General features: G+C 59.6%; 1 protein-coding gene across 1 annotated transcript; it reads right to left on the bottom strand.

The window, feature by feature from the left end:
* Window positions 1-5,856: 5,856 nt before the first annotated feature.
* Window positions 5,857-20,999, bottom strand: LOC126639431 (DNA excision repair protein ERCC-1-like). Its single transcript, XM_050314196.1, has 12 exons — window positions 20,909-20,999; window positions 16,560-16,623; window positions 14,973-15,140; window positions 14,752-14,848; window positions 10,153-10,278; window positions 9,971-10,070; window positions 9,350-9,373; window positions 8,453-8,529; window positions 8,270-8,369; window positions 6,498-6,569; window positions 6,308-6,388; window positions 5,857-5,910 (listed from the first exon to the last, which is right to left on the bottom strand). The coding sequence occupies exons 1-12, from the start codon at window positions 20,978-20,980 to the stop codon at window positions 5,857-5,859; spliced, it is 1,035 nt and encodes a 344-aa protein (XP_050170153.1). The 5' UTR covers window positions 20,981-20,999.
* Between the last annotated feature and the right edge of the window lie 4,077 nt (window positions 21,000-25,076).

Below are 25,076 nucleotides of genomic sequence, written 5' to 3'. Positions count from 1 at the left end.
CCAAATCCCCCACACACCGAGAACCAAGGCAGGGCACCCAAGGGTGCTCCCCAAATCCCACCCCCAAATCCCACCAGAGACTCAGGGCAAGGCACCCAAGGGTGCTCCCCAAATTCACCCGGGATCCGAGCACCCATGGGTGCTCCGCCCCACCCCGCACCCAAAATCCCACCCAAGAGTCTGGGGTGCTCCCCAACCCTCCCAGCACCCCCAAATCCCACCCACCACCCAGGTTTCGGGGCACCTACGGGTGCTCCCCTTGCCCGGGACCCCAAATCCCACCCCAGCCCCTCCAAACTGGACCTGGTCACCCAAGGGTGCCCCAGGACCCCAAACTGGACCCAGAGGGTTCCCCCACCCTGGGTCCCTTGAGGGGATGGGTATTTGGGGAGGGTCTGGGGGATGTCAGGGGGTCCTGGGGGGTCCCAGTGGGTGTCGGTGGGTGCTGGGTGGTCTCTCCCTGACAGGGAGTCCTGGGGGGTCCCAGGGGGTGTTGGAGGGGGTCCCAGGGGGTCCCGCAGGGCATCAGTGGGTGCTGGGGGGTCCCAGGGGGTGTTGGGGGGTCCCAGGAGGTCCCAGTGGGTGCTGAGGGGTTCCCAGGAGGTCCCATGGGTTCCGGGGGGTCCCAGTGGGTGTTGGGAAATGCCGGGGGGTCCCAGTGGGTGCTGGGGGATCCCAGAGGGTCCCAGTGGGTGTTGGGAAATGCTGGGGGGTCCCAATGGGTGCTGGGGGGCCTCAAAGGGTCCCAGTGGGTGCTGGGAGGTCCCAGGGGGTTCAGGTGGGTGCCAGGGGCTCCCAGTAGGTCCCAGTGGGTGCTGGGGGGTCCCAGAAGATCCCGTGGGTTCCGGGGGCTCCCAGGAGGGTCCCAGTACCTGCTGGGGGGTGCCAGAGGGTGCCCAAGGGTGCTGAGGGTCCCGAGGGGTGTGGGGGTGCTGGGGAGCCGGGGTGCCGGTGGGTGCTGAGGGTCCCAAGGGTGTCCCAGTACCTGCCGATGGGTGCCGAGGGGTTGCCAATGCGTGCTGAGGGTCTTTGTGGGTGCCCGGGGGTCCCGAGGGGTGTGGGGGGAGCCAGGGGTCCCAGTACCTGCCGGGGGGGTGTCAGGAGGTGCCCAAGGGTGCTGAGGGTCTTTGTGGGTGCCCAAAGGGTCCCGAGGGGTGTGGGGGTGCTGGGGGTCCTAGTACCTGCCGATGGGTGCCGGGGGTGCCCAATGGTGCTGAGGGTCTTTGTGGGTGTCCGAGGGTCCCGAGGGGTGTGGGGAGTGCTGGGGGTCCTAGTACCTGCCAGGGGGTGTCAGGAGGTGCCGGGGGTCCCAATACCTGTCAGTGGTTGCCGGGGGGTGTCAGGAGGTGCCGGGGGTCCCAGTACCTGCCGATGGGTGCCGGGGGTGTCAGGAGGTGCCGGGGGTGTCAGGAGGTGCCGGGGGTCCCAATACCTGTCAGTGGTTGCCGGGGGTGTCAGGAGGTGCCAGGGGGTCCCAGGGGGTTGCCGGTGTGGACGGCGCAGTCCCCACGGCCTCTCCGCCCAATTCCAGAGCGCTGGGTCACGCGGGGAGGGGTGGGAAGGGTGGGGGGCCGCCCTGAGCCCGGGGGTGGGCGGGGGGGGAGGCAGAACCCACGAATGGGGGGGAGGGCGGATCCCACGGGAAGCAGGTCCCACGGTGCGAGATCCCACGGAGGGGAAGATCCCAAGGGGAGAGGGTGGGAGATCCCACGCGGGGGAGGAATCCCAGGAGTTGCGGGTGGGGTGGGGGTGTCGTCCAAATCCTACGAGGGTCAGGGAAGGTCCCAGAGGGCGGTTCCCGCGGGGATAAAGATCCCACGGAGGAGGAGGGGTCTCAGGAGGGGGCGGATCCACGGCGTGAGGGGTGGAGGTTCCCACAGGGGGAGGTCCTGTAGGGAGGAAGATCCCACGAGGGGAGGGCGGATCCCCGGGAGGGTCACAGGTGGGGCGGGTCCCACGGGAAGGACTCTGGTCCCACGGGGGTCCCACGGGAGGAACTCTGGTCCCACGGGAAGGATTTAGATCCCACGGAGGGAGGGGGCAGGGTCCTTTCCACGGGGGAGGGGATCGGATTTCGATCCCACGGGAGGGGTCCCAAAAGAAGGACTCAGATCCCACGGGAAGGACTCAGGTCCCACAGGGGGGTCCCACGGAGTTGTCGGATTTCGATCCCACGGGGGGGGTCCCACGGGAAGGACTCAGCACCCACACGGGGGTCCCACGGAAAGGACTCAGATCCCATAGGGGGGTCCCACGGGAAGGACTCAGGTCCCACAGAAGGGTCCCACTGGAAGGACTCAGATCCCATGGGAAGGACTCAGATCCCACACGGGGGTCCCACGAGAAGGACTCAGCCCCCACGGCGCGCGGGGGGAGGGTCCCGCCTCTCAGACCCCCCCGTTTCCACCCCACGACCCCACCCCAAAAACTCCCCGTACCTGCAGCGCCGGCCCCTCCCAGCCACGCCCGCCCCGTCCCGTCCCGGTGCACGCCGGGAGCCCGACCCAGCCCGACCCTCCCCCTTCCCCGAACCCCTCCGGTGCCCCGAACCCCTCAGGACCCCCTGTTCCTCCGCGGCCCCTCCACCCCAAAAAACCCCCGTGCCGGGGTCGCTCCCGGGGGGTCGCTGCACCTTTAAGAGCCGCCCGCGGTGGCCACGCCCACCCTGGGATTGCCACGCCCATACAGGCGTGGTCATATCCATTTAAGGTGCGATGTGGGCGTGGTCACGGATTAAACCCCGCCCCCTCAGCCCAGCGGTCGGACCGTACCAAGTGTCCCTCGGGACAGGGGGGGATCGGGCGGCCCCTCCCGCGCTCAGTTGCGCGCCCGGAGGGGGGCGGGGCCAGGCGGGCACGAGGCAGCGGCATGGAGGGTAACAGGGGGTTTAGGGGGATTTGGGAGGTTTTAGGGGTTTGGGGGCTCTGGGGGTCGTGGGGAGGCTGGGGATGTGTAGGGACACGGGGAGACACGGGGGGAAGGGGGAGTGGGGGGACAAGGGGGAGTGGCGGCAGCATGGAGGGTAACAGGAGAGGTTGGGGGATTTTAGGGGGGTTTTGGGGGGTCTGGGAGGTCGTGGGGAGGCTGGGGACGTGGGAGACACAGGGGACATGGAGGGACACAGGGGGAAGGGGAGTGGGGGGACAAGGGGCCGGGGGGAGTTGGAGGGACGTGGGGGAAGGTCTGAGGGGCTTGGGGGAGATTTGGGGGTCTGGGGGTCCACCCGGGGGACACTCGGGGGATCTGGGGGGACACCCGGGGAGCTGGGGTCCGTGGGGTGACACGGGGGACACCCGGGGGTCCGTGGGGTGACACTGGGGGCTGGGGTCCATGGGGTGACCCAGGGGACACCCGGGGTCCGTGGGGTGACCCCCTCGTGGCCCCAGGCCGGTGAGGTTCCAGTGCCCCCCCGAGTTCGAGGCGGTGGCCCCATCGTCCCCCTCCCCACTCAGGGGGTCCCCTGGGGGTCCCAAAACGGAGCTGTGGCTGATCCGGGCACCCCTCGACTTCTGCCCCGAGAGGTGAGGGGGGACACGGACACGGGGGGACAGGGACATTGGGGGACACAGGGACATTGGGGGGACAGGGACATTGGGGGGGACACGGACACGGGGGGACAGGGACATTGGGGGGACAGGGACATTGGGGGGACACAGGGACATTGGGGGGGACAGGGACATTGAGGGGACACAGGGACATTGGGGGACAGGGACATTGGGAGGGACAGGGACATTGGGGGGGACAGGGACATAGGGGGACAGGGACATTGAGGGGACATTGGGGGGACACAGGGACATGGGGGGACAGGGACATTGGGGGGACACGGACATGGGAAGAGGGGATATTGGGGGACAGGGATATTGGGGGGATAGGAATATGGTGTGACACAGGGACATAGGAGGGGACAGGGACATGGGGGACAGGGACATTGTGGGGGGACATGGACATGGGAAGGGGGACATTGGGGGCACAGGGACATTGGGGGGACAGGGACATTGGGGGGACATGGACATGGGAAGGAGGGGACATTGGGGGGACAGGGACATTGGGGGACACAGGGACATGGGGGCACAGGGACATTGGGGGACAGGGACATTGGGGGACACAGGGACATTGGGGGACAGGGGATATTGAGGGGACACAGGGACATTGGGGGACAGGGGACATTGGGGGGACAGGGACATTGGGAGGACATGGACATGGGAAGGACAGAGGGACATTGGGGGGACAGGGACATTGGGGGACAGGGACACTGGGGGGACAGGGACATTGGGGAGGACATTGGGGACACAGGGACATTGGGGGGACACAGGGACATTGGGGGACAGGGATATTGGGGGACAGGGGACATTGGGGGACACAGGGATATTGGGGAGGACAGGGGACATTGGGGACACAGGGGACATTGAGGGGACATAGGGACATGGGGACACAGGGGACATTGGGGGGACACGGGACATGGGGGACAGGGACATTGGGGGACACAGGGACATTGAGGGGACAGGGACATTGGGGGACAGGGGACATTGGGGGACATGGGACATTGGGGGGGACAGGGACATTGAGGAGTGGACAGGGACATTGGGGACACAGGGACATTGGGGGACATAGAGACATTGGGGGACACAGGGACATTGGGGGACAGGGACATTGAGGGTGTGACAGGGATATTGGGAGGGGACAGGGACATTGAGGGGGACATTGGGGGACAGGGACATGGGAAGGAGGGGACATTGGGGGACAGGGGACATGGGGGACAGGGGACATTGGGAGGACAGGGGACATTGGGGGGACAGGGATGTTGGGAGGAACAGGGGACATGGGGGGGACATTGGAGGGGACATTGGGGGGACAGGGACATTGGGGGGACAGGGATATTGGGGGACACGGACATTGAGGGGACAGGGGACACTGGAGGGGACATTGGGGGGACATGGGGACATTGAGGGGACATAGGGACATGGGGGGACAGGGGACATTATGGGGGCACAGGGGACATTGGAGGTCAGAGGACATTGGGGGGACAGGGATGTTGGGGGGACAGGGACATTGGGGGGACACAGGGACATTGAGAGGACATTGGAGGACAGGGACACGGGGTCACAGTGTCATTGGAGGAAGTGACAAGAGGGTCACAGTGTCATGGGGGGTGGCACTGAGTGGAGGGAGTCTCACAGTGGCATTTGGGGGTCACGGTGCCGTTGAGGGGGTCACAGTGCCCCCTCACCCCCTCTTTCCCAGCCTGGAGGGTCTGTCGGTGCCCCTGGAGGGGGTGGGGCGGCTCCGCCCCCCGGGTGACAGAGGTGACAATGGTGACAAGGACAGCTCCGGGAGGCTCTACTGCTCAGGGGGCCAGGGGCCCACACCCTCCTCCTCAACCCGGACCCCCCTCGGGCTGTGCCCCCCTCTGCGGGGCTGCATCACCATCAGCCAGAGCTGAGCCCCCTGACCTCGGGGGAGCCCCAGGACCCCCACGAGGAAGAAGAGGAAGAGGAAGATGAAAGAGCCCCCTGAGGTGGCCACGCCGAGGAGGGGCCAGGACCACCCCCACTGCAGAACTGGGGGGTCCTGAGGGCTGGGGTCCTGAGGGCTGGGGTCCCTGAGGGGCTGGGGGACCACGAAGAAGAAGAAGAAGAAGCACAAGAAGGAACGGCCTGAGTGACCCTGGGGGTCCCAAAAGTGACTCTGAGGGTCCCCTGAGTGACCCTCAGTGACCCTGGGGATCCCCAAAGTGACCCTGGGGGGTCTCTGAGTGACCCCGGGGTGTTCCCTGTGCCCCCCCCCCTCAAAGCCACGTCCCCAATAAACGTCCTTTATTCCAGAGGGCGATTTTTGGGGGGGGTTGGAGGGTTCTGCTCAGCGGGGGCTCTTCAGGAAGGGCTCGTGCAGGACATCGAAGAGTCGCTTGGCCTGGGGGGGGGACAAAGGGGGAGTGGCCCTGTCCCCACTGTCCTTTGTGTGCCCCCACTGTCCCTTGTGTCCCCCCAATGTCCCCCCACGTCCCCACGTGTCTCCCCTGTGTCGTGTCCCCCCAATGTCCCGCTGTGTCCCCTCACATCCCCCCCTGTACCCCCCACTGTCCCTTTGTCCTCCATGTCCCCCAGTGTCTCCCTCATGTCCCTGTGTCCGCTCCATGTCCCCTCTCCTGTATCCCCTATGTCCCCTCATGCCTGTGTCCCCACTGTCCCCCAATGTCCATTCCATGTCCCTGCTGTCTCCCCAGTGTCCCTCATATCCCCCATGTCCCCCATGCCCCTGTGAGCCCCCATGTCCCCCAGTGTCCCCCAGTGTCCCTGTGACCCCTCACCCCCCCAGTGTCACCTTCTGGGTTCCACGCAGGACAGAGGGACAAATCCTCGCGGGCCGCGCCCACCACGCCCGCCAGAGACTGAGGGGGACAAGGGAGTCAGGGCTGAGGGACTCAGGGGGCTTGGGGACACCCAGGGCTGGGGACCCAGGGGCTTGGGGACACCCCATGGACGCAGGGTGACACTCACCCCAAAAGCGCTGAGGAGGCTCAGCACGTCCGTCCTGTTCACGGACTTGACGCTGGTCAGGCAGTCCGTCATCTGCGGGGACACGGGGGATGGGGACAAGGGGTGGGGACAATGGGGACACAGGGACAGGGACAAGGGGTGGGGACAATGGGGACACAGGGACAGTGGGGACACAGGGACAAGGGGTTGGGGACAATGGGGACAGGAATAGGGAAATGGTGGGGACAAAGGTGGAGGATGAAGGGGACGGGGTGGGGACAGGGACAAGGGGTTGGGGACAGTGGGGACATGGAGACAGTGGGGACAGAGATGGGCACAGTGGGGACAGGGACAAGGGTTGGGGACAGTGGGGACAGGGACAAGAGGTTGGGGACAATGGGGACACAGGGACAAGGGGTTGGGGACAGTGGGGACACAGGGACAGGGACAGGGAGATGGTGGGGACAAAGGTGGAGGATGAAGGGGACGGGGTGGGGACAGGGACAAGGGGTTGGGGACAGTGGGGACATGGGGACAGTGGGGACAGAGGTGGGGACAGTGGAGACAAGGACAAGGGGTGGGGACAACAGGGACAAGGGGTTGGGGACAGCGGGGACAGGGACAAGAGGTGGGAACAGTGGGGTGGGGACAGCAGGGACAGGGACAGGGGGACACAACAGCCACAGATGAGGGGACATCACAGTGGGGACAGGATGGGGAGGGACAGAGACAGAGACGGGGGCAGGGGACATCACTGTCCCCAAATGAGGTACAGGGGACATCAATGTCCCCAGATTGGGGACAGGGGACAGGGGGGCTCACCCTGGACACAAAATCGTGCTCCCCCCTCTCCCTGAGGGCCAGGGGACACCAATGTCCCCAGATGTCCCCAAATGAGGGGACAGGGGACAGGGGGGCTCACCCTGGACACAAAGTCGTGCTCCCCCCTCTCCCAGAGGGCCAGGGGACACCAATGTCCCCAGATGTCCCCAGATGAGGGGACAGGGACTCACCCTGGACACAAAGTCGTGCTCCCCCCTCTCCCTGAGGGCCAGGGGACACCAATGTCCCCAAATGAGGGGACAGGGGACAGGGGGGCTCACCCTGGACACAAAGTCGTGCTCCCCCCTCTCCCTGAGGGCCAGGGGACATCAATGTCCCCAAATGAGGGGACAGGGACTCACCCTGGACACAAAGTCGTGCTCCCCTCTCCCTGAGGGCCAGGGGCACCAATGTCCCCAAATGAGGGACAGGGGACAGGGGCCTCACTCCTGACACAAATCGTGCTCCCCTCTCCCTGAGGGCCAGGGTACATCAATGTCCCTCAAATGAGGGGACAGGGACTCACCCTGGACACAAAGCCGTGCTCCCTCTCTCCCTGAGGGCCAGGTGACACCAATAAACTCCCAGATGTCCCCAAATGAGGGGACAGGGACTCACCCTGGACACAAAGTCGTGCTCCCCCCTCTCCCTGAGGGCCAGGTGACACCAATGTCCCCAGATGTCCCCAAATGAGGGACAGGGACATGGGGGCTCACCCTGGACACAAAGTCGTGCTCCCCCCTCTCCCTGAGGGCCAGGGGACATCAGTGTCCCCAGACTGGGGACAGGGGGGGCTCACCCTGGACACAAAGTCGTGCTCCACCCTCTCCCTGAGGGCCAGGGGACATCAGTGTCCCCAAATGAGGGGACAGGGACTCACCCTGGACACAAAGTCGTGCTCCCCCCTCTCCCTGAGGGCCAGGGGACATCAGTGTCCCCAGATGAGGGGACAGGGGACAGGGGGGGCTCACCCTGGACACAAAGTCGTGCTCCACCCTCTCCCTGAGCAGGTCCGGGGGTTTCTGCTCGTAGGCCTTGTAGGTCTCCAGGTACCTCCCGGCCTCCTCGGGGCTGGGGGGACACGGGGGGTCAGAGGGGTGACAGGGGGTGACAGGGGGGTCAGGGGGTGGCAGGGGACAGGGGACAGCCCTTACCTCCAGGCCACCAGGAGGGTGCAGTCGGTGAGGATGCAAACCTTGGCCAGGTCCTTCAGAGACTGCTGGGGGTCCTTCTGGGGGGACAAGGGACAGGGTGAGGGGGACAGGGGACAAGGGACAGGGTGAGGGTCCTTCTGGGGTGGGGGGGACAGGGGACAGGGTGAGGGGGACAGGGGACAGGGGGACAGGGTGAGGGGGACAAGGGACAGGGTGAGGGGGACAAGGGACAGGGTGGGGGTGACAAGGGACAGGGTGGGGGCCTTCTGGGGTGGGGGGGACAGGGGACAGGGGGACAAGGGACAGGGTGAGGGTCCTTCTGGGGGTGGGGGACAGGGGACAGGGTGAGGGGGACAAGGGACAGGGGTGGGGGCCTTCTGTGGAGGGGGACAGGGGACAAGGGACAGGGTCCTTCTGGGGGTGGGGGGACAGGGTGAGGGGGACAGGGGACAGGAGGAGGGTCCTGCTGTGGAGGGACGGGGACAAGGGACAGGGTGAGGGTGACAAGGGACAGGGTGAGGGTCCTTCTGGGGTGGGGGCGACAGGGGACAGGGTGAGGGGGACAAGGGACAGAGGGACAAGGGACAGGGATAGGGTGAGGGGGACAAGGGACAAGGGGCAGGGTGAGGGGGACAGGGGACAGGGGGACAAGGGACAGGGTGGGGGGGACAAGGGACAGGGGGACAAGGGACAGGGTGAGGGTCCTGCTGTGTCTCCTCTGGGGGTACAGGGTGACAAGGGACAGGGAGGTGCCAAGAGTCAGGACAAGGCCAGGGGAGGCGACAAGGATGCTGTGCCAAGGCCCAGGGGAGGTGACAAGGGCCAGGGAGGTGACAAAGGGACAGGGAGGTGACAGGGGTCAGGACAAGCTCAGGGCAGGTGACAAAGGGCTCTCACCACGTCCACCTGCAGCAGCAGCACCTGCAGGCCGAAGGAGCGGCCCAGGGGAGGTGACAGGGGACAGGGAGGTGACAGGGGAGGTGACAGGGGACAGGGAGGTGACAAAGGGACAGGGAGGTGACAAAGGGACAGGGAGGTGACAGGACTCACCACATCCACCTGCAGCAGCAGCACCTGCAGGCCGAAGGAGCGGCCCAGGGGAGGTGACAGGGGAGACAGGACAAGGCCAGGGGAGGTGACAGGGGACAGGGAGATGACAGGGGGGTGACAGGGGAGGTGACAGGGGACAGGGAGGTGACAGGGGAGGTGACAGGACTCACCACATCCACCTGCAGCAGCAGCACCTGCAGCCCAGGGGAGGTGACAGGGGACAGGACAAGGCCAGGGAGGTGACAGGGGACAGGGAGATGACAAAGGGACAGGGAGGTGACAGAGGGACAGGGAGGTGACAGGGGAGGTGACAGGGAGGTGACAGGACTCACCACATCCACCTGCAGCAGCAGCACCTGCAGGCCGAAGGAGCGGCCCAGGGGAGGTGACAGGGGACAGGGAGGTGACAAAGGGACAGGGAGGTGACAGGGGAGGTGACAGGGGAGGTGACAAAGGGACAGGACTCACCACATCCACCTGCAGCAGCAGCACCTGCAGGCCGAAGGAGCGGCCGAGGCGCCGCAGCCGCTCGTGGATGTACTCGGGGTTCAGGTGGTGGTACCTCAGGCTGGGGGACACAAAGAGGGGCTGGGGGGGCTTCAGGAGCACCCCCAGACCCCTCCCCCGTGTCCCCCCCCCGGCTGTGTCACCTGAGGAACAGGGCACAGGTGCTCTGGCCCAGCACGTAGTCAGGGATGACGTCCCCGAACTCCCAGGGGACGTTGCGGATGAATTTCAGCACCGGGTTCCCGCTGGGGGGAAAGGGGGTTTGGGGGCTTGGGGGGTTTGGGGGACCCCCAGACTCCCACAGAGGTCATCCCGGTCCCAGCACACCCCAGGATGGGGGTTTTGTGTGTCCTGAGACCACCCAGGGGGGGCAACCCCCCTCAATTCTGTGGCCCATGGTCCTGATGGATTTAGGGGTGGGGGTCCCCCTGAGCCCCCCGATTTTGGGGGACAGTCCCCCAAAACTCCTCCATAGTGGGGAACAGACCCCCCCAAACCCCATGATATTGGGGGACAGACCCCCCCCCCAAACCCCACAATAATGGGGGACAGATCCCCCCAAACTCCACAATATTGGGGGACAGACCCCACCCCCTGAGCCCTCTGATTTTGGGGGACAGACCCCCCCAAACCCCTCCATATTGGGGTACAGACCCCTCCCCCAAATCCCAAAATAATGGGGGACAGACCCACCCCAAACCCCAAAATATTGGGGGACAGACCCCTCCCCTAAATCCCAAAATAATGGGGGACAGACCCACCCCAAACCCCAAAATATTGGGGGACAGACCCCCCCAAACCCCACAATATTGGGGGACAGACCCCCCCATCCAAACCCCACAATATTGAAGGACAGACCCCTCCCCCAAATCCCACAATACTGGGGGACAGACCCCCCCCAAACCCCAAAATATTGGGGGACAGACCCTCCCCAACCCCACAATAATAGGGGACAGACCCCACCCCAAACCCCTCCATATTGGGGGACAGACCCCTCCCCAAACCCCACGATATTGGGGGACAGACCCCCCAAACCCCACGATATTGGGGACAGACCCCCCCAAACCCCACAATAATGGGGACAGACCCTCCCCAAACCCCTCAATATTGGGGACAGACCCCCCAAACCCCTCCATATTGGGGACAGACCCTCCCCAAATCCCACAATACTGAGGGACAGACCCTCCCCAAATCCCACAATACTGGGGGACAGACCCCCCAAATCCCACAATATTGGGGGACAGACCCCACCCCAAATCCCACAATATTGGAGGACAGACCCCTCCCTCAAACCCCCTGATATCAATGCACAGACCCCTCCCCACCCCAAAATCCCCGGACCTGGCGGGGGCTGACGATGATGCTGCTGCTCTTGGTGCCCGGTTTGGGGCGGGCAGAGGCACCTCCCGCTCCCCGGGGTCGCGGGGGGCCGAGGGTCGTTTGGGGGTTCCCGAGCTCCCCACCACGAACTCGGCGTAGGAGCCGCGACCCCCGGGAGAGGAGGGGGAGGGGGCTCAGCGGGGGGCCGAGGAGGGTCTGAAGAGTGATGGGATCTGGGGGTGGGTGGGGAGGGGGTCAGATCAAGAGTGGGGACCCCAGAAACCACACCCATCCCAGCCGGGTCACCTGTGGGACCCCAGATCCCCACCAATCACTTCCCGGTCACCCGTGGGACCCCTAGACCCCCAACTCCCTTTCCCGGCCGCCCGTGGGACCCCAGACCTCCCAATCACTTCCCGGTCACCCGTGGGACCCCAGTCCTCTCCCCCATCCCCGGTCACTCGTGGGACCCCCAGACCCCCCCAGTCACTTCCTGGTCACCCGTGGGACCCCAGTCCCTCCCCCTATTCCCGGTCACCCGTGGGACCCCAGAACCCTCCACCACTTCCCGGTCGCCCGTGGGACCCCCAGTCCCATTCCCCCATCCCTGGTCACCCGTGGGACCCCAGTCCCTTCCTCCCTATCCCCGGTCACCCGTGGGACCCCAGTCCCATTCCCCCACTCCCCGGTCACCCATGGGACCCCCAGTCCCTCCCCTATTCCCGGACACCCGTGGACCCCAGTCCCATTCCCCCATCCCCGGTCACTGTGGGACCCTCAGTCCCTCCCCTATTCCCGGTCACCTGTGGGACTCTAGCACTCCCCACCACTTTCCGGTCACCCGTGGGACCCCAGTCTCTCTCCCCACCCTCCCACGTCTCCCCTTCCCCGGTCACTGTGGGGTCCCCAGTCCCTCCCCCCAGTACCGGGGTCGTGGTCCCTCCTGTCTCAGCGTGAGCGCCGCCGCTTCCCGCGGGGGGGTCGGGCTCGGGCTCCGGCTCCATGGCGGGGGTCGCGGGTGGGTTCAGGGGGTCCCGGGAGTCCCCAGGGGGTCCCGGGTGGGTTTGGGGATCCGGGTGGGATCGGAGGCTCCAGGGGCGTTTGGGTCGGGGTCCCTCCCGGTGGATTTGGGGGTCTCGGGTGGTTTGGGGGTCTCCGGTGGATTAAGGGGTCCCAGTGGGTTTGGGGAGGGGTCCCAGTGGTTCTGGGGGGTCCCGGTGGGTTTGGGAGGGGTCCTGGTGGTTCTGGGGGGTCCTGGTAGATCTAGGAGGGGTCCCGGTGGATTTGGGGAGGGGTCTCGGTAGATCTGGGGGGGGTCCCGGTCGATTTGGGAGGGGTCTCGGGTAGCTTTGGGAGGGGTCCTCGGGATGAGTTTTGGGGGTCCCGGTTTTGCCGCGCGCCCTGGTAACCGCGGAAGGGCGTGGCCTTGCTCGCTTGGCCCCGCCCCTTTCTCCCGCTCAGCGCCACCATTGGCCAGCCTCACTGTCAATCAAACCGCCCCGGCCCCGCCCTCTCCCGGATGAGGAAGGGGCGATCCCGGAACGGTGGGCGGGGCTACGAAGAGGAAGCCACGCCCATCGGAGCTCCCCCTGCCCCCTCCCCAGCCCGGGGTCCCTGGGGTCCTCAGACCCCCCCACCTCCCATTCACCCAGGCGACACCACCCCCAGCCCGGGGTCCCTGGGAGTCCTCAAACCCCTCCCCATTCCCGGGTGACACCCCAGCCCAGGGGTCCCTAGGGGTCCTCAAACCCCCCCCATTCCCGGGTGACACCCCCAGCCCGGGGTCCTCAAGCCCTCCCTCACCCATTCCAGGGTGACACCCTGCCAGCCCGGGGGTCCTGGGGTCCTCAAACCCCCTCCCCATTCCCGGGTGACACCCCCAGCCCGGGGGTCCCTGGGGGTCCTCAAACCCCCCCTCCCCCCATTCCCGGGTGACACCCCCAGCACGGGGGTCCCTGAACGACCCCCCACGTGTGACACCCTCGGGCCCGGGATAGGGGTCTCTGACCCCAGGGAGGGGGTCCCAGACACGGGAGGGGGGGGGTGGTCCCTGCTCCCGGGGGGGTCTCCGATCCCCCTGAGGTTCAGGGTGCCCCCCACCCCGCACCTAAAGGGGAGCTCAGGATCCCCCCCCTTCCCTCTAAATGAGCCCCCCAGGGGCCCTTCTACAGCAAGGAGAGACCCCCCCCCAAAAAAAGGTCGGGGGGGGACACAAAGGGGGAGAGACCTCAAATGGTCCTTCAGAGTAGAGACCCCCCCAAAAAAGGGTTGGGGGGGCACAAAGGGGGAACCCCAAATGGTCTTTAAGTAGAGACCCCCCCAAAAAGGATCTTGGGGTCAGAGAGGGGGGGCACAGAAAGGGAACCCCAAATGGTCTTTCAAAGACCCCCCCCCCCAAAAAGGATCTTGGGGTCAGAGAGTGGGGCACAGAAAGGGAACTCCAAATGGTCCTTCAGAGTAGAGACCCCCCCCCAAAAAACAGTCTGAGGGTCAGGGAGGGGGGTACAGAAAGGGAACCCCAAATGGCCTTCAAAGACCCCCCCCCCCAAAAGGATCTTGGGGTCAGAGAGGGGGGGACAGAAAGGGAACCCCAAATGGTCTTTAAGTAGAGACCCCCCCCAAAAGGATCTTGGGGTCAGAGAGGGGGGTAAAGAAAGGGAACCCCAAATGGTCCTTCAGAGACCCCCCCAAAAAGGACCTTGGGGTCAGAGAGGGGGGGACAGAAAGGGAACCCCAAATGGTCCTTCAGAGACCCCCCCAAAAAGGACCTTGGGGTCAGAGAGGGGGGCACAGAAAGGGAACTCCAAATGGTCCTTCAGAGACCCCCCCAAAATCAGTCCTGGGGGTCAGAGAGGGGGGGACAGAAAGGGAACCCCAAACAGTCCCTAAAGTAGAGCCCCCCACCCCCCTCCCCAAAAAGGTCTCGTGGGGGTCCTGGGCGAGTTGAGGGGACCCAGTTGAGTCAGGAGGGGTCATTTTTTGGTGGTTTTTTTTTGGTGGGGTTAAATCAGCTTTTGTTTGTTTGTTTGTTTTGTTTTTGTTTTTTATGGAAGAGGCCACGAACTCGGAGGGAGCCTCGGCCCTAAAACACCGGCACGATGGGATGGGGGGAGCACGACATGGGGGGGAGGGCACAACGTGAAACACAGCGTGGGGAGGGAAGGGGGACAGAGCCCCCAAAGCCCACCACCACCACCCCCCTCCCTCCCTCCTCCAAAACCCCACCGGGGCAGGGAGAGATTGGGGGGAGGAGGGACAAAACAACCCCAAACCCAACGGCTGAGAGAGGAGGAGGAGGAGGAGGAGGTGGGAAAGGAGGTGGAAATGGGGGTTAATCCTTCTTTTTGTCCTCTGGAGGCTTCTCCTGGCCCGGGAAAGGGAGGAGGGGTGGTGGTGAGGGGGGGGTTGTTTTGGGGGCTCACTCCCGGAGGCTCCTCCCACTGAGGCCGAACTCGTTGACGCGCGTGAGGTCGACGCGGTAGATCCAGCGCTGGTAGAGGTAAATGAAGAACACCACGTCTGCTCCAGCCGCGTTTTTTGGGGGGAAAACAGGGAAAAAAAGAGGGGAAAAAGGAGGTGAGGGGCTTAAAATAAAAAGCAGCCCCCCAAAACCCCAAATTCCCCCTGAATTTGCCCCCCTTACCGTCCCGCAGGCAGCCTATCCTGTACATCATGGGCATCCTGATGACGAAGGCGAACAGGTCGTCGATGAAGGTGTTGAGGGCCTTGTAGGTCAACATCCTCCAGGGCAGGTGGGCCACCGACTTCAGCTTGTAGTTGATGAACAGCTGGGGGGTCATGGTGATGAAGCCTGGGGGGGAAAAAAGAGGGGGAGACCACCCGAGTGTGGCCCTTGTCAGGGGAAGGGGGGTGAGGAGGGGATGATTCCCCCTAAAAATCGACCCCCTGAAAAGTGACCCCCTCCCCACCCCAGAATGGACATCCCCAACCCAAAAGAGTGATGCCCTCAACAAAAAAAATGATTACCCCTCAAAAATTGATCCGCCCACCCCAAAAATGGACAGCCCCACCCCAAAAAACTGATCCCCCCAAAAAAACTGATCCCCTCACCAAAAAAACTGATTACCCCTCAAAAATTGATCCACCTACCCCAAAAATGGACACCCCCACCCCAAAAAGCTGACCCCCTCACCAAAAAAAATGATTACCCCTCAAAAATTGATCCACCCACCCCAGAATGGACAGCCCCACCCCAAAAACCGACCCCCTCACCAAAAAAACTGATTACCCTCAAAATTGATCCACTCACCCCAAAAACTGATCCCCACCCCCTAAACTGACCTCCCTAAAAACCTGACCCCCACCCCAAAAATGAGTCCCCAAAACTGACCCACCTACCACAAAACTGACCACCCCAACCCCAAACCAACCCCAAAACTGAGTCCCCTGACCCCAAAACTGAACCCTGACCCAAACTGACCCCAAAACTGACCCCCTGACCCCAAACTGACCCCCAAGACCTGACCCCAAACTGACCCCAAACTGACCCCAAACTGACCCCAAACTGACCCCAAAACTGACCCCAAAACTGACCCCTAAACTGACCCACTGACCCCAAACTGACCCCTGACCCCAAACTGACCCCAAACTGACCCCCTGACCCCAAACTGACCCCTCGACCCCAAACTGACCCCAAACTGACCCCTGACCCCAAACTGACCCCAAATGCCCCCAAACTGACCAAAGGTGAGCAGGAAGCCGTAGAGCATGGAGAGCACCCAGGAGTACCAGCCCTTGTGCTCCAGGTACAGGAGGCTGGGCCAGCCCCAAACTGACCCCCCTGACCCCAAAACTGACCCCAAAACGACCCCAAACTGACCCCTGACCCCAAACTGACCCCAAAATGCCCCCCAAACTGACCAAAGGTGAGCAGGAAGCCGTAGAGCATGGAGAGCACCCAGGAGTACCAGCCCTTGTGCTCCAGGTACAGCAGGCTGGGCCAGCCCCAAACTGACCCCAAAACTGACCCCTGACCCCAAAACTGACCCCCTGACCCCAAAAATGACCCCCTGACCCCAAAAATGACCCCCAAACTGACCAAAGGTGAGCAGGAATCCGTAGAGCATGGAGAGCACCCAGGAGTACCAGCCCTTGTGCTCCAGGTACAGGAGGCTGGGCCAGCCCCAAACTGACCCCAAAACTGACCCCCTGACCCCAAAACTGACCCCCCTGACCCCAAAAATGACCCCAAAATGCCCCCCAAACTGACCAAAGGTGAGCAGGAAGCCGTAGAGCATGGAGAGCACCCAGGAGTACCAGCCCTTGTGCTCCAGGTACAGGAGGCTGGGCCAGCCCCAAACTGACCCCAAAACTGACCCCCCTGACCCCAAAACTGACCCCAAACTGACCCCCTGACCCCAAACTGACCCCCTGACCCCAAAACTGACCCCCCTGACCCCAAAAATGCCCCCCAAACTGACCAAAGGTGAGCAGGAAGCCGTAGAGCATGGAGAGCACCCAGGAGTACCAGCCCTTGTGCTCCAGGTACAGGAGGCTGTACACGGCGTAGCAGCCCAGCAGGGGGAACAGCAGCCACGACAGGTACCGGAATGCCATCTGGGAATGGGGAATCCAGGGAATTTATAACCCCAGGGAATGGGGAATGGGGGTAATGCCATCTGGGAATGGGAATTCCAGGGAATTCAGCACCCCAGGGAATGGGGAATGGGGGTAATGCCATCTGGGAATGGGAATTCCAGGGAATTCAGCACCCCAGGAATGGGGAATGGGAGTAATGCCATCTGGGAATGGGAATTCCAGGGAATTTATAACCCCAGGGAATGGGATATCTAGGGAATTCAGCATCCCAGGGAATGGGGAATGAGGGTAATGCCATCTGGGAATGGGAATTCCAGGGAATTTATAACCCCAGGGAATGGGATATCTAGGGAATTCAGCATCCCAGGGAATGGGGAATGGGGGTAATGCCATCTGGGAATGGGAAATCCAGGGAGTTCAGCATCCCAGGGAATGGGAAATCCAGGGAATTCAGCATCCCAGGGAATGGGGAATGGGGGTAATGCCATCTGGGAATGGGAAATCCAGGGAATTTATAACCCCAGGGAATGGGGAATGCCATCTGGGAATGGGGAATCCAGGGAATTTATAACCCCAGGGAATGGGGAATGCCATCTGGGAATGGGAAATCCAGGGAATTCAGCACCCCAGGGAATGGGGAATGGGGGTAATGCCATCTGGGAATGGGAAATCCAGGGAATTTATAACCCCAGGGAATGGGAAATCCAGGGAATTCAGCACCCCAGGGAATGGGGAATGGGGGTAATGCCATCTGGGAATGGGAGATCTAGGGAATTTATAACCCCAAAGAATGGGATATCCAGGGAATTCAGCATCCCAGGGAATGGGGAATGGGGGTAATGCCATCTGGGAATGGGAATTCCAGGGAATTTACAACCCCAGGGAATGGGGAATGGGGGTAATGCCATCTGGGAATGGGAAATCCAGGGAATTCAGCACCCCAGGGAATGGGGAATGGGGGTAATGCCATCTGGGAATGGGAAATCCAGGGAATTTATAACCCCAGGGAATGGGGAATGGGGGTAATGCCATCTGGGAATGGGAATCCAGGGAATTCAGCACCCCAGGGAATGGGGAATGGGGGTAATGCCATCTGGGAATGGGAAATCCAGGGAATTTATAACCCCAGGGAATGAGGAATGGGAATGGGGAGGGGAGGTAACCCCATCTGGGAATGGGACCAGGACAGAGGGGCCAGGGCTGGGAATTCGGGAACCCCCGAGCGAAGAAGGGAGAGCCCATCCCGAGGTGGGAATGAGGCCCCCCTAAAACGAGACCCCCCCATCCCATCCCATCCATCCCATCCCATCCCATCAATCCTATCCCATCCCTGTATCCCATCCCATCCCATCCCTGTATCCCATCCCTGTATCCCATCTCATCTCTATCTCATCACTCTCTATCTCATCCTATCTCTGTATCTCATCTCTATCCTATCCTATCAATTCTATCTTCATCTCTATCTCTGTATTCCCATCCTCTATCTCTGTATCTCATCCTATCTCTATCCTATCCTATCCCATCCCTGTATCCCATCCCATCCCATCCCATCAATCCCATCTCATCCCATCCCTGTATCCCATCCCATCCCTGTATCCCATCCCATCCCATCCCATCCATCCCATCCCATCCCTGTATCCCATCCCTGTATCCCATCCCTGTATCCCATCCATCCCCATCCCATCCCATCAATCCCATCCCATCCCCACTCCCACCTACCCTGTATCCCATCAATCCCATCTTATTCCCATCCCATCAACTCTATCCCATCCCATCCCATCAATCTCCATCCCATCTCTATCTCTGTATCCTCACTCCTATCTCTATCTCATCTCTATCTCTATCTCTACCTCTATCCCTTGCTATCTCTATCTCCTGTATCTCTATCTCTTGTATCTCTATCTCTATCTCTATCTCTATCTCTGTATCTCTATCTCTATCTCTATCTTGTATCTCTCATCTCTATCTTAGTAATTCTATCTCTGTATCTCTATCTCTATCTCTATCTCTCATTCTATCTCTATCAATTCTATGCTATCTCTATGCCATCTCTACTCTATCTCTATCTCTATCAATTCTATCTTGTATCTCTATCTCTGTATTCTGCCCCCCAAAACCCCCAACCTCCTCTGAATTTGCTCCCTTACCGTCCTCCGCAGGCAGCCTATCCTGTACATCATGGGCATCCTGGATGACGAAGGCGAAGAGGTCGTCGATGAAGGTGTTGAGGGCCTTGTAGGTCAACATCCTCCAGGGCAGGTGGGCCACCGACTTCAGCTTGTAGTTGATGAACAGCTGGGGTCATCGGTGATGAAGCCTGGGGAAAAGAGGGGAGACCACCAAGTGTGGCCTCTTGTCAGGGGAGGGGGGTGAGGAGGGATGATCCCCTAAAAATCGACCCCTGAAAGTGACCCCTCCCCACTTCCCAGAATGGACATCCCCAACCCAAAAGAGTGATGCCTCAACAAAAAAATGATTACCCTCAAAATTGATCCACCTAACCCCAAAATGGACAGACCTACCCTCAAAAACTGATCTCCCAAAAAAACTGATCCCTCACCAAAAAACTGATTACCCTCAAAATTGGATCCACTCCACCCCAGAATGGACACCTTCACTCCCAAAAAGCTGACCCTCACCAAAAAATGATTACCCCTCAAAATTGATCCACCTACCCCAGAATGGACAGCCCCACCCCAAAACCGACTTCTCACCAAAAACTGATTACCCTCAAAATTGATCCACTCACCCCAAAAACTGATCCCGCTCCCTAAACTGACCTCCCTAAAACCTGACTCTCACCTCCAAAAATAGAGTCCTCAAAACTGACTCCACCTACCACAAAACTGACCACCCTAACCCCCAAACTAACCCCTCAAAGCTGAGCCCCTGACTCCCAAAACTGAAACCCCCTGACCTCCAAACTGACCCTCAAAACTGACCCCCTGACCCCAAACTGACCCTAAACCCTGACCCCCTGACCCCAAACTGACCCCAAAACTGACCCCAAACTGACCCCAAACTGACCCCAAAACTGACCCCAAAACTGACTCCAAACTGACCCCCTGACCCCAAACTGACCCCCTGACCCCAAACTGACCCCTAAACTGACCCCCTGACCCCCAAACTGACCCCCTGACCCCAAAACTGACCTCCAAAACTGACCCCTGACCCCTAAACTGACCCCTAAAATGCCCCCAAACTGACCAAAGGTGAGCAGGAAGCCGCAGAGCATGGAGAGCACCTAGGAGTACCAGCCCTTGTGCTCCAGGTACAGGAGGCTGGGCCAGCCCCAAACTGACTCCCCTGACCCCAAACTGACCCCTAAAACGACTCCTCAAACTGACCCCTGACCCCAAACTGACCTCCCCAAAATGCCCCCAAACTGACCAAAGGTGAGCAGGAAGCCGTAGAGCATGGAGAGCACCCAGGAGTACCAGCCCTTGTGCTCCAGGTACAGCAGGCTGGGCCAGCCCCAAACTTGACCCCAAAACTGACCCCAAACTGACCCCAAAACTGACTCCCCTGACCCCAAAAATGACCCCTGACCTCCCAAAATGACCCCTAAACTGACCCAAAGGTGAGCAGGAAGCCAGAGAGCATGGAGAGCACCCAGGAGTACCAGCCCTTGTGCTCCAGGTACAGGAGGCTGGGCCAGCTCCCAAACTGACCCCCTGACCCCAAACTACTCGACTCCTAAACTGACCCCCTGACCCCAAATATGACCCCAAAATGACCCCAAACTGACTCAAAGGTGAGCAGGAAGTCAGAGAGCATGGAGAGCACCCAGGAGTACCAGCCCTGTGCTCCAGGTACAGGAGGCTGTGCCAGCCCCAAACTGACCCCAAAACTGACCCCTGACCCCAAAACTGACCCCAAACTGACCCCTGACCCCCAAACTGACCCCCTGACCCCAAAACTGACCCCTGACCTCAAAAATGCCCCCTAAACTGACCAAAGGTGAGCAGGAAGCCAGTAGAGCATGGAGAGCACCCAGGAGTACCAGCCCTTGTGCTCCAGGTACAGGAGGCTGTACACGGCGTAGCAGCCCAGCAGGGGGAACAGCAGCCACGACAGGTACCGGAATGCCATCTGGGAATGGGAATTCCAGGAATTTATAACCCCAGGGAATGGGGAATGGGGTAATGCCATCTGGGAATGGGAATTCCAGGAATTTATAACCCCAGGAATGGGGGAATGGGGGTAATGCCATCTGGGAATGGGAATTCCAGGAATTCAGCACCCCAGGAATGGGGAATGGGGTAATGCCATCTGGGAATGGGAAATCCAGGGAATTTATAACCCCAGGGAATGGGATATCTAGGGAATTCAGCATCCCAGAGAAGGGGAATGAGGGTAATGCCATCTGGGAATGGGAATTCCAGGGAATTTATAACCCCAGGGAATGGGAATCTAGGGAATTCAGTAACCCCAGGGAATGGGAATGGGGTAATGCCATCTGGGAATGGGAAATCCAGGAGTTCAGCATCCTAGGGAATGGGAAACCAGAGAATTCAGTATCCTAGGGAATGGGGAATGGGGGTAATGCCATCTGGGAATGGGAAATCCAGGGAATTTATAACCCCAGGAATGGGGAATGCATCATCTGGGAATGGGGAATCCAGGGAATTTATAACCTCAGGAATGGGGAATGGGGGTAATGCCATCTGGGAATGGGGAACTAGGAATTCAGCACCTAGGAATGGGGAATGGGGAATGCCATCTGGGAATGGGAAATCTAGGAATTTATAACCCCAGGGAATGGGAAATCCAGGAATTCAGCACCCCAGGAATGGGGAATGGGGTAATGCCATCTGGGAATGGGAATTCTAGGGAATTTATAACCCCAAAGAATGGGATATCCAGGAATTCAGCATCCCAGGAATGGGGAATGGGGTAATGCCATCTGGGAATGGGAATTCCAGGAATTTACAACCCCAGGAATGGGAATGGGGCAATGCCATCTGGGAATGGAAATCCAGGAATTCACAACCCCAGGGAATGGGGAATGGGGTAATGCCATCTGGGAATGGGAAATCCAGGAATTTATAACCCCAGGAATGGGGAATGGGGTAATGCCATCTGGGAATGGGAATCCAGGAATTCAGCAATTTAGGAATGGGGAATGGGGTAATGCTATCTGGGAATGGGAAACTAGGAATTTATAACCCTAGGAATGAGGAATGGAAATGGGGAGGGAGGTAATCCCATCTGGGAATGGGACCAGGACAGAGGGGCCAGGGCTGGGAATTGGGAACCCCCGAGCGAAGAAGGGAGAGCTCATCCTGAGGTGGGAATGAGGCCCCCTAAAACGAGACATCCTCATCCCATCCTCAGTCCATCCATCCCATCCTCATCCTCTATCTCTATCCCTAGATCCCATCTCATCCTTATTCCCATATCTCATCCTGTATCTCATCCATCCTCATCTCTATCATCTTGTATTCATCTCATCTCTTGTATCATCATTCCATCATCATTCTATCTCTATCAATTCTATCCTGTATCTCTATCATCCTTGTCCTATTCCTACTCTCATATCCTATTCTCTCATCATCTATCTCTATTCATCTATTCTATCTCTATCTATTCCTATCTCATCTCTGTATCTCTATCTCTATCTCTATCTCTATCATCTCATTCCTATCTCATCTCGTATCTCTATCTCTATTCTATCTCTATCTCATATCCTATCTCATCTCTATCTCGTATCTCCCTATCTCTATCTCATTCTATCTCTATCTCTGTATCTCTATCTCTATCTCATCCCATCTCCCATCTCTATCTCATCCTATCTATCTCTATCTCTATCTCTGTATCTCTATCTCTATCTCTGTATTCTATCTCTATCATATCCCATTCTCATCTCTATCTCTATCTCATCTCTCTTGTATCTCTATTCATTCTATCTCTATCTCTATCTCATCAATCTCTATCTCTATCTTCTATCTCTATCAATTCCATCTCTATCTCTATCTCTGTATCTCATCTCTATCTCCTATCTTATCCTATCTCATCTCTATCTCTATCCTATGTATCTCTATCTCTATCTCATCTCTATCTCTCGTATTCCTATCTCTATCTCTATCTTCATCTCTATTCTATCTCTATCTCTATCTCTTGTATTCTATCTCTATCATTCATTCTATCTCTTCATTCTGAATTTATAACCCCAGGGAATGGGGAATGAGAGTATGCCATCTAGAATGGGAATTCCAGGAATTTATAACCCCCGGGAATGGGAATCAGGGTATAACCCCAGGAATGGGGAATGGGAGGTAATGCCATCTGGGAATGGGAATTCCAGGGAATTTATAACCCCAGGAATGGGAATCCAGGAATTTATAACCCCAGGAGTGGGAATGGGGTATGCTATCTGGGAATGGGAATTCCAGGGAATTCAGCATCCCAGGGAATGGGGAATCCAGGGAATTTATAACCCCAGGGAATGGGGAATGGGGGTAATGCCATCTGGGAATGGGAATTCCAGAATTCAGCATCCAGGATGGGAATCCAGAATTACCCTAGGGAATGGGGAATGGGGGTAATGCCATCTGGATGAGATCCAGGGATTCCTTTTGGGGAATGGGGAGTGGGGATGGGCAAATCTGAATGGGAATTCCAGAATTTATAACCCCAGGGGAATGGGGAATGGGGTAATGCCATCTGGGAATGGGAAATCCAGGGAATTCAGCACCCCAGGGAATGGGGAATGGGGGTAATGCCATCTGGGAATGGGAATTCCAGGGAATTCAGCATCCCAGGGAATGGGGAATCCAGGGAATTTATAACCCCAGGGAATGGGGATAGATGTAATGCCATCTAGGGAGATGGAAATCCAGGGTATAACCCCAGGAATGGGAATGGGGGTAATGCCATCTGGGAATGGAAATCCAGGAATTTATCAAGCCCCAGGGAATGGGAAATAGGGAATTCAGCACCCCAGGAAATGGGGAATGGGGGTAATGCCATCTGGGAATGGGAGATCCAGGGAATTTATAACCCCAAAGAATGGGAAATCCAGGGAATTCAGCACCCCAGGGAATGGGATATCCCAGGAATTCAGCATCCCAGGGAATGGGGGTAATGCCATCTGGGAATGGGAAATCCAGGGAGTTCAGCACCCCAGGGAATGGGGAATCCAGAATTCAGCACCCAGGGAATGGGAGTAATGCACATCTGGGAATGGGAATTCCAGGGAATTTATAACCCCAGGGAATGGGGAATGGGGGTAATGCCATCTGGGAATGGGAAATCCAGGGAATTTATCATCCCATAGGAATGGGGAATGAGAAATGGGGAATGGGGGGAGGTAATCCCATCTGGGAATGGGACCAGGACAGAGGGGCCAGGGCTGGGAATTCGGGAACCCCCGAGCGAAGAAGGGAGAGCCCATCCCGAGGTGGGAATGAGGCCCCCCTAAAACGAGACCCCCCCATCCTATCCCATCCCATCAATCCTATCCCATCCCATCCCATCCCTGTATCCCATCCCATCAATCCCATCCCTGTATCCCATCAATCCCTGTATCCCATCCCTGTATCCCATCCCATCCCATCCCTGTATCCCATCCCTGTATCCCATCCCTGTATCCCATCCCATCCCTGTATCCCATCAATCCCATCCCTGTATCCCATCAATCCCATCAATCCCTGTCTCCCATCAATCCCTGTCTCCCATCAATCCCTGTATCCCATCCCTGTATCCCATCCCTGTATCCCATCCCTGTGTCCCATCCCTGTGTCCCATCCCTGTATCCCATCCCTGTATCCCATCCCTGTGTCCCATCCCTGTGTCCCATCCCTGTATCCCATCCCTGTATCCCATCAATCCCATCCCCGTATCCCATCCCTGTATCCCATCAATCCCATCCCATCCCTGTATCCCATCCCTGTATCCCATCCCTGTATCCCATCCCTGTATCCCATCAATCTCAGTATCCCATCCCTGCATCCCATCCCTGTATCCCATCAATCCCATCCCATCCCTGTATCCCATCCCTGTATCCCATCAATTCCATCCCATCCCTGTATCCCATCCCTGTATCCCATCAAGTCTCCATCCATCCCTGTATCCCATCCCTGTATCCCATCCCTGTATCCCATCAATCCCATCCCATCCCTGTATCCCATCCCTGTATCCCATCCCTGTATCCTATCAATTCCATCCCATCCCTGTATCCCATCCT

The sequence above is a fragment of the Myiozetetes cayanensis genome, unplaced genomic scaffold, assembly GCF_022539395.1.
Source record: "Myiozetetes cayanensis isolate MyiCay16 unplaced genomic scaffold, myiCay2020 scf195, whole genome shotgun sequence".
Classification (NCBI taxonomy): Eukaryota; Metazoa; Chordata; class Aves; order Passeriformes; family Tyrannidae; genus Myiozetetes; species Myiozetetes cayanensis.
This window is presented reverse-complemented; position numbering and strand designations above follow the sequence as displayed.